General features: G+C 63.2%; 1 protein-coding gene across 3 annotated transcripts in view; it reads right to left on the bottom strand.

Moving 5' to 3' along the window:
* Window positions 1–392: 392 nt before the first annotated feature.
* The window catches only part of SEMA4A (semaphorin 4A), an 11,060-nt gene continuing 2,689 nt past the window's right edge, over window positions 393–8,763 (bottom strand). Inside the window, exons 1-15 of one of the 3 annotated variants that reach the window (XM_017727915.1) lie at window positions 6,601–7,384; window positions 5,961–6,098; window positions 4,840–5,000; window positions 4,665–4,727; window positions 4,485–4,583; window positions 3,873–3,981; window positions 3,643–3,759; window positions 3,409–3,539; window positions 3,008–3,177; window positions 2,782–2,932; window positions 2,353–2,542; window positions 2,149–2,264; window positions 1,898–2,061; window positions 1,712–1,824; window positions 393–1,621 (exon numbers count right to left, since the gene is read on the bottom strand). In XM_017727915.1, the coding sequence (XP_017583404.1) occupies window positions 999–1,621; window positions 1,712–1,824; window positions 1,898–2,061; window positions 2,149–2,264; window positions 2,353–2,542; window positions 2,782–2,932; window positions 3,008–3,177; window positions 3,409–3,539; window positions 3,643–3,759; window positions 3,873–3,981; window positions 4,485–4,583; window positions 4,665–4,727; window positions 4,840–5,000; window positions 5,961–6,098; window positions 6,601–7,189 (2,934 nt within the window). In that variant the 5' untranslated portion in view covers window positions 7,190–7,384 and the 3' untranslated portion in view covers window positions 393–998. Of the gene's footprint in view, window positions 1,622–1,711; window positions 1,825–1,897; window positions 2,062–2,148; window positions 2,265–2,352; window positions 2,543–2,781; window positions 2,933–3,007; window positions 3,178–3,408; window positions 3,540–3,642; window positions 3,760–3,872; window positions 3,982–4,484; window positions 4,584–4,664; window positions 4,728–4,839; window positions 5,001–5,960; window positions 6,099–6,600; window positions 7,385–8,763 lie in introns of those variants that run through there. The other 2 variants (XM_017727916.1, XM_017727917.1) reach the window with 2 other exon arrangements.

Genomic DNA, 8,763 nt, shown 5'->3' with positions numbered 1-8,763 from the left:
GCAGTAAAGAGGGCGGCAGCCGCGGGGCGCGGGGCAGCCGCGAGGGGGCGCGCGCGCCTTAAAGGGACCGCGCCGAATTCCGGCTCTTAAAGGGCCAGCGCCCGTCAGCGGGCGCGTGCGGGACCTGCCCGGCACGTGCCGGAGGGGCGGGGGACGGCGAGGAGCGGAAAACAGCCCGGGTGCACCCAGTGGAAGGGAGCGATGGGCGAGTGGGAGAGAGGTGTCCCCCGCTTCCCGCTCTCCTTGCACGTGCACGCCCGGCACGCACCGCACAGGAACACGCATCCCGGCACGCACTCGTGTGCGCACACGTGTTGATCCCGCACGCCTTGCACGCCCCCACGCACATTGCCCAAAAGCCCCCCCGGGGCTGCTCCATGGACCCAGCAATGTGAGGCATTGAGTTTTCCTCTTTTAATAAAAAAGCAAAGAGCAGGAAAATGTACAGCTGGTTTGACTTCAAAAAGGCAGATCAAAGACATTGGAAATGGGGTCGGGGGGACAGCTAGGGAGAGGCGGGGGCCTCTGCCACCCGGGGGGCCCAAGGGGCGGGATCATGCGGTGTTGAGGGGCGGGTGGCAGTGCGGGGTGGGTGCCCATGGGGTTGGCTTACGGAGCCCACTGAGCACTGCTTTGTCCCATGTTGAGCTTTTTATGGAGCCTGGGGTTTTTTCTGGGGTAATACCAGTGTCAGCATTCACCATTTCCACCCCACGTCCTTGCCCCACGGCCACATTTCTCCTCTGTGCCACATCCTTTCCCTGTCCCTACGACTTTCTTTTGCCCTCCACTCTCTCCCCATCCCACTCCCCTGCCCCATCCCACCCTGTTGCCCCATGCTGCTGCTCCCAGGGCCCATTCCACCTCCTCCCCCAGAACGTGAACCTTATGTTAAAACAGGTGTATTAAATAAAAAAAAAACAAACCAAAAACCCTTTCACATTCACACCCTTCCCCATATCCCCCCTCCCCAGGGTCTCCCTGACCCGCTGGCAGTGTCACGCCGTGTCCCCCGCTGGCACATGCAGTCGGTTGTTATCCACATCGATGTCCCCATCAAGCTGGAGGCAGCAAGCCTGGGAGCCTTCATCCTCCTCCTCCTCCTCGGTGGCAGCTCCAGGTGCTGGGGGCTCTGTGCTGCCCCCATTGAGGGGCACCTTCTCCCGGTGGCGGGACGGGGGGCTGTGGGCCGTGCTGCAGCCCCGCACCTTGCTCCGAGCTTTGAGCTGGTCACGGTAGGCGAGGAGGGCCAGGCAGGCAGCCACGGTCAGCGTCCCCGCCAGCAGCACTGTCACCGCGACAAACTGTGGCCAGTATGACCGGGGGGTGCCAGGGCCCGATGGCCCCCCGGCCAACTCCTCCTCATCCAGCCCATCCCCTGAGGCCGCCTCGTCAGGGTCCCTGAGCTGGTAGTGAGCCACGGTCCAGGTGTAGCCGTTCTCTGTGGCCTGGCACTTGTAGGTGCCAGCCGTATCCTCCTGCATGATGACCACCAGCGTGTGGTCAGGCAGCAGCACCATGTTCCCCTGGCCGCTGCTGGGCTGCTGCCAGCTGTAGGTGGCCAGTGCAGAGTTGCGGGGGCACGGCAGCTGGACCACGGTGTTCGGCTGAGGGCTGAGCTCTGTGGACGTGGAGAGCAGGGTGATGTGGTGCACCCCATGTACCCCGTCCAACCCCATGTGCCCCATCCCGCTGTGCTCCCATACTCAACCCTGCACGGTGGGATCCTCTGGTGCCCCCCAGGCTCGGGGCATGCCTGCACTCCTCCTGTGGTGGCACGTGGTGACCGAGCTCCCTGTCTCAACGTCCTGCAGCCACGCACTCCTGCGGCCAGGAGAGCGGCGTCAGCATCCAGGTGACCTCCACACCCCCTTCCCATCCTCGTCCCGCTGCTCACGTGTCCTCGGTGGCGAGATGGGCAGGCTGGCAGGAGCCCTCGGAGCTGTGCCAGGCGCAGTAGGGGTCCCGTGCCAGCACACACTCGGCGCAGCTCTGGTGCAGGCTGCAGTTGGCCAGCGGGACCTGCAGGACGCCTCTGGAGTAGCCCACATAGAGGATGCCCTGGGGAGGGAGAGGCGCAGGGCTGAGCCTCCCCCCAGCCTCCGTTGGATGGCTGTTGGGTGGCCTGGGTGACCGCATCTGCCCTACCTTCCCTGGGGCCAGCAGCAGGTTCTTCACCGGCTCTGGCATCGCAAAGAGCTGGATGCTCTCCACGATGTGGGGACCCTTGGGCAGCTCCACTGCCTTGTGTAGGAAACCCTCCGCTGCGGGGCACAGGGGACATCACTGAGGCTTTGGAGCCAAGGGAAGGGTCGGAGGGGTGAGCCTGCGTGCACCCCCATAAAAGCCCACCTGTGGCCAGGAACATGACACGATAGGTGACCCCTGAGATGCCGCGAGTCTCATCCACTGTGATGCGTGTGTAGGTGACGTCTGACTTCACCAGGAGAGGCCGCCCCTGGATGGGTGACACCTTCCCGTCCATCAGGAAATGCTCCTTCATGAAGCTGAGGGCTTTGTCTGAGGAGGGACCCATGGCGCACTGTGGGGGGAGAGAGGGGTCTGTGCTGGTGTGGGGAAACTGAGGCATGGGGAGGGGAGGATGTGCTGCATCACTGCACTGCCCTGTGCCAGCGTCAGTGGGGTGCAGAGGGCCCCTCCTCCTTTCTCATCCTGCTTGCAGTGCGAGCACACAGGGCAAATTGGGATAGACAGGCCCCTCTCTTGGGGACCAGCATTGTCCCCCAGAGAGTCCAGCCCCCCTGAGTGGGCAGCACTCACGCTGCCAGGCCGGGGAGTCATGTCGGCGCCACTGTAGACGGTCCAGCGAGAGCTCTCCTTGTTCAGCTCCTTGTACTTGCCCTCGAAGACCTTCTCCAGATCCTCCTGACTGTAGGCGCAGACGGCGGCGCTGCCCGCCCTGCCCGCCTGCCTGCAGGGAGGGGCAGCCAGGTGGGCAGCAGCAGGGCACAGGCCCTCGACTGCCTCCACACCCCTGGGCACTCACCACTGCGAGGTGAAGACGGCGTAGAAGTCAGCGCGGCCGTCGTGGCGGGGCAGGGCAAAGGCATGGTGGATGACGTTGAAGGGGAAGCGGCCGGCCTGGGAGCACACCAGCTGCGCCTTCAGGAAAGTTGTCCACTTCTTTTGCAGCACCTTGTCCCCCCCTACATCACTCTGCAGAGCCGGAGGGTGCTCATTACCAAGGTGACAAGATCCGGTTACTCCCTTTGTCCCCTGTCACTGTCCCCATCATGGTGTCATCATCCCGTGTCATTGTCCCCTGTCATCGTTGCCGATCATAGTACAACCATTGTCTCCCATCATTGTCCCACATCCTCATCATCCCCCATCACCGTACCCCCACTGTAGCCCACCCTCATTCCCTGCTGCCATCCCTGCACCCACCTTGCAGACACGGGCCACCCGCGGCACCAGGAGCCGCTCGAAGAAGTCAAACTCGTCCGCTGTCTCCTCAAAGAAGAAGTAGACCTTGTCGTCCCCAGGGATGCTGAAGGAGGCCACGAAGGCGGCGTCGGCTACAGGCACAGCCAGGGCAGGTGGGTGAGAAGCTGGAGCCGTGGGGGGCTGCAGGCACCCCTGGCACTGGGGGATCCTCCCCAGGACCTTCCCTCTGCTCACCCGAGAGCCAGCGGAGGAAGGCGTCTGTCTTGAGCAGGGTGCGGGTACCCAGTGAGCGGGAGATGATGGGCTCGTTGCCCTGGAAGTTGTTCATGGTGCCGGCGTAGAGCTCACCGTCTGCTCGGGGACAGAGTGGGGGGAGTGAGCTGCGGTGGGGACCCCCCACCCTCATCCTCCACTCCATCGCAGGGGTGGGTGCCCCCCCGTGAGGCCACTGGCCCCATACTCACCCACCAGCAGGGCCGTGTAGGTGTGCTGCGGATCAAAGGGGCACTGGCCCTTCCCATCCAGGAAGGGTTGTCCTCTGCCACTGGACATGAGTGTGAAGTTTTCCAGGTGCTGTGGAAAAGGGGAGAAAAATCAGCGAAAGGAGTGAAAACAACCCCAGATCTGTAGGGAGTGACTGCGGAACATCTTGCAGACATGGGTGGTCCATGTTTTCAAGGTGGGTGCAGGGATGATGACAGGGGGTGATGACAGAGGATGCCGAGGGTACCTGGGTCCTGTCACCTTCCCTCATTTTCCTGTTGGGGACTGGCAGTCACCATGTGCTCAGCACGGGGGAAACTGAGGCAGGGACAGAGAGCCTGGAGTCACCTGAAGGGACCCAGAATTGGGGTTTCCCTGCCAGAGGAAGAGTTGCTGGCAGCTGAGTGAGAATCACCGCAGGCTCCTTTAGCAGATGGGACACAAAGATGTCCCTTGGCGGGGACACCCAGCACCCCCTTCCTGGGGACACCCCATGATGCAATTCACTTCTGGGAGTGTATTTTGTGGGTCCTCACAGCAACACCACAACCTGCACAGAGACCCCTGTGCCCTGTCCTGGGGAGGACACTCACGATGTAGGTGCACGCGGGGCTGAAGGCGTAGGTCCCGCAGACGTAGAGGTGGGTCTGGTTCAGGGCCACCAGGACTCGGATGAAGTTGAAGCACTCGGTCTGAGGGGAAAAGAGCAGAGTTGAGTGCTGAGCACCCCAGTAGCTTTGTGGGACCCCTGAGCCCCCACAGGGCCATCTCACCTCTTGGCTCTTCTTCTTAAAAGCACATTCGGAGGTTTTCTCAGCTGTGGGTCCCCATGTTATCTGCAAAGAGAATGGAGATGTTCCTGGGCTGTTGGGCCCAGCCCCAGCAGGGAAACTGAAACACAGCGGAGGCCTCCCCACTTCCACCTCCCCAAAAGTGGTGGCTGCTCACCGAGGCTTTGGCATGGATGCTGCCGGGGGTGCCAACAGCGAGGGCCAGCACCCGGTCGCGTGCCCCCACGTACAGCTCCTCCTTGCTCTCATCCAGGAGGAAGACGTCGTAATGGGAGACATTGTCCTGGCTGAAGTGGGTGAGGGTCCGCCGGGGGTCCCCTGGCAGGAGCAGAGGGGGTGACGGGGCCAAGAGGGTCACACACACACCCCACCACCATCAGCCGCGGGCGGATGTGGCAGCAGCTGCCATTGCGGCTTGTGTCACATCTCACACAGGAAATGGGGTGCAGTTCTTCCCCTCCAGCTCCCACACCACATTCCCCCTCCAGGTCCCCACCTCCCCCTGTCCCCTCCAGGTCCTACTGCAAGAGCTGAACATCCTCAAGCTGCAGAGCCCCAGAAATGGGGTGCATTTTCCCCCAAGCTGTGCCTGTGATGCTTTGGGGCCATGGCCAAGGGCAGTGCTCCGATTGGGGGATGCACTGCCCCAGGGTGACACCCTGGAGGGATTAAAAGCCCCCGAGGTGCCAGACTGGGGGGGGCCACCAGGGACTTCAGCTTCTCGTTCATCCCCACCAGGCACCGAAAGTGGGGGATTTTTTGCAATTCTCGGCATGGCTACATGGGGAAGGGGAAGTGACAGTGCAGTCACGGCTGGAACGGCACGACCCTACCATAGGGCACAGACCCTCTTGCAGCCCGACTGCCACAGCACAGCCCCCACCAAGCTCCTGCTTCGCCACCTGCCTTTCAGCTGGACATGCCATGCCTTGTCCCTTCCAGAGACAGCTTTTCATGCCCCCAGGGTGACCCTGAGCAGACCCTGGGTGCCAGGTGGGTGACAAAATGGCTGTTGGGTCTGGCACACCGGGTGCTGGGGTGCCAAGCAGCCTCATCTACTCTCATCCCCTACTGCATCACCTGCGGCCACTGGCACTGTCTCCAGCCCCACATGAGGGTCAGTGATGGGGCGGAGGGGCTGTGATGGGGGCACCCCAAGGTTCCTGATGCTGGATGCTCAACCCTGAGGATGGACACTCTCCCAGGCAGATGTTGTGTGTCCCCCTCCCCAGCTGTCCCAGCTCTTCCCAGTCCTCCTGCTCCCGGTGCCATACTCACCGCTGGGGAAGGTGACGCGGGGCAGGGGCTCTGCGCAGAGCATGGCAGCCGGCACCACCACCCCGCAGAGCAGGCGAAGGGCGGCGGGCATGGCGTGGGGCGGCAGGGATGCGCCCCAGGAGGGTCCCACAACCATCCCTGCGGGGAGGGCGAGGGTGAGGGCACACGCTGCTGGGCTGCCGTGTCACTTCACCCGGCGGAAACAAGAGAGGGGAAGCAGCACCCGGCGCAGAGGCGGGGGATGGGGGGGCCTCAGCGCACGTGGCCCCCCAGTACCGGCACGAAGTTCCCACTGCTCCACCGGCACAGTCAGAGAAGTCCTGCGGGCCTCCTGCACCAAAATCTGTGGCACAGTCAGAGATGTCCCCTCACCCTCTGGGGCTCCTGCACCAGGGACCCCGGCACAGAGGTGACCAGATGCTCCTGCCTTTGCCCCCAGAGCCCATCCCCATCAGGGATTTCTCTGTCTGGCTCCATCAGAGTGTCCACAAAATGGGGGGGAACACACACGGGAACCCCCTTCTTGCAACTCTTTCTGCAGCTCATGCCAGAAGCACTGGGGAAAGAGCCACGTCTCGAGAACCTCGCGGTGCCCAGGACCCCTTCTGATGGCCACCGCGTCCCCAGCGAGCGGCATTACCTCTCTGGCGGGCGAGGACAGAGCCGCTCACCTCCAGCCCTGGAGCACGGGCACCCGGCAGGCGCCGGGGCCCTGGGGGCTGTGGCCACGAGCCCCCCGTGGGCCCATGCCCTGCACCCGGCTGCAGCGTGGCCGTGCTGCCAGCCCGGCTCCTGCTGGGCTCGCTGCAGCCCGGCCCAGCCCAACCCTGCGTGGCTCCGCCGGGACTGCGGGAACCTGAAAGTCCTGCTGGAAGAGGACGAGCCTCGGCAGGTTGGGGCAGTGGGTGCCTGCGCCCGCCTCCCCTGCCTCGCACCCCCGCAGGGACAGCAGCGAAGCCTGGCGGAGGCAGCTGGGATGGGAACCAGGGAGCTCTGCTCCTCCGGCTGGGTGCCCAGGGGGTGACGTGGGGGAGAAAGGTGTGCTCAGATGCCTGGGTTTGCTTGCTGGGGAAATCTTTGGGGTGAGGAAAGCAGCGGCATTTTTTCTGTGGATTGTGTGGACCAACAGCGGGCCTGAGCATCAGCCCCGAAACCAGCCCCACGGGGACAAGCATCGCCCAGAAAACCAGCCCCCAGGGCTGAGCATTGCTCCCCACAAACAGCCCCATGGGGCTATCATCCCCACAAACAGTCCCCCAGGGCCGAGCATCGGCCCCACAAAGCTCCCGCAGCTGTTCCAGGAGCCCGCCTCGCTGGAGATTCCATCCTTCACCCCAGGCTGATCTGGGGAGGCTGTAGGCAAGAGACCCCCCAAAGCTGAAGCCCTGGAGTTCCTCAGCATCACAGCCATACCTGAGGTACTCCAATAACCCTCTGTGGACAAGGCTGAGGAGCATCCCGCCCTGTTGGGGCCTCCTTACCTGCCTCCCCCGTCCCCACAGCAGCCCACTGGGACGCAGAGCCCTGGGAGGGCAGCGCTGTCCTCACCACCTTGCTTGGCTGGGACAGAAGCTCCTTGTGAGCACAGAAAGTAGGTTACTCTGCCCCGGATTTCCCACTTGGCCAAGGGCTGGCTGAGGGACGGGGCCGCACGGAGCCTTGGACCGGCTGCATTGTTCTGCCCTGGGCCAGAGCCACCGAGGCCGCAGAGGGGGAGGAGGGATAGGAAAGAGAGCAGAGGCTCCTTGGCGAGGCTGAAGGCTTGGTGGGGGCTGTGGTGGGGCTGAGGAAAACCACCAGAGTGTTCCCCAGCATGAGCCAGGGCTGACACAGGATGTGAGGTGACAGCAGCCTCGAGGCTGCTCCAGGAGTGTGGGAAGCCAGAATCCCTTCTCAGCCCTATCTCTCCTCTTTTATGGGTCCCCTGGTCACAGTGGTCTGGTGACATGGTGGGGAGGTGTAATTTACAGCCTCCCTGCATGCGATTTGTGTATGGGAGCGAGTGCCACCAAGGGTCTCTCAACACTGGGGTGGTTTAGTTTCCCCTGGTGCTTTCAGGTTGACCACAGCTGTGGCTTCATGGGTCTTGCTCCTGCTTGGATCTCCTCTTGGAGGATTCCCTCTAAGCCAGGGCACACTGTGCTGTCAATGAACACCCACACTCCCTACAAAGAGCATGTCACCTGCCACGGGATGAAGCCAGGCCCAGCCCTTGTGCTCAGCAAGCTGAGCTGTGACGGGCGCAGGGCAGGTGTGAAGCTGTGGCACTGTTCTCCCAGCTGTGCAGACCTTCCCCGTGCCTCAATTTCCCACAGCACAGAAGAGTTCGGTCCTTCTCTGCAGCTGGACTCCAATCCCCTGCCCATGTCACATCCCAGGAGGGGCTGGGGCAGCTCAGCCTGGGGGAAGCTCCTTTGATCCCCCCAGATCCAGAGCAGGGTGTGTGTGTGTGAGATGGAAAGCAAGGGAGGAAGGGGGGTGGACTAAGGACATGGGGGGATGAAGGGGAGGAATTTGGGGGGTGTGTGCAAGAGGAAATGGGAGACGATTCATGGGGGTGTTCGATACAAAGGGAGTGGAGAGCTGGGGGGGTGCAGGTAAGAGAGAGGAGGATGCGCAGGAGGGAGTGGAGGGGTGGAGGAGGAGTGGAGGAGTGCGCAGGAGATGGGGGACAGGGGAGGTTGGGAGGAATGTGAGGGCAGGGAGGCCGGGGGACTGCCGGGGGGTGCCGGGGGTCTCCCCAGGGCCGGCACCTCAGCGGTTTTGTTGCTGTCTGGCAGCATCAGCGCTGGGGGGACCCCCA

This window comes from Corvus brachyrhynchos, unplaced genomic scaffold, assembly GCF_000691975.1.
Source record: "Corvus brachyrhynchos isolate BGI_N302 unplaced genomic scaffold, ASM69197v1 scaffold122, whole genome shotgun sequence".
Taxonomy (NCBI): domain Eukaryota; kingdom Metazoa; phylum Chordata; class Aves; order Passeriformes; family Corvidae; genus Corvus; species Corvus brachyrhynchos.
The sequence above is the reverse complement of the archived record's forward strand: the minus strand, read 5'-3'. Positions and strand labels throughout refer to the sequence as shown.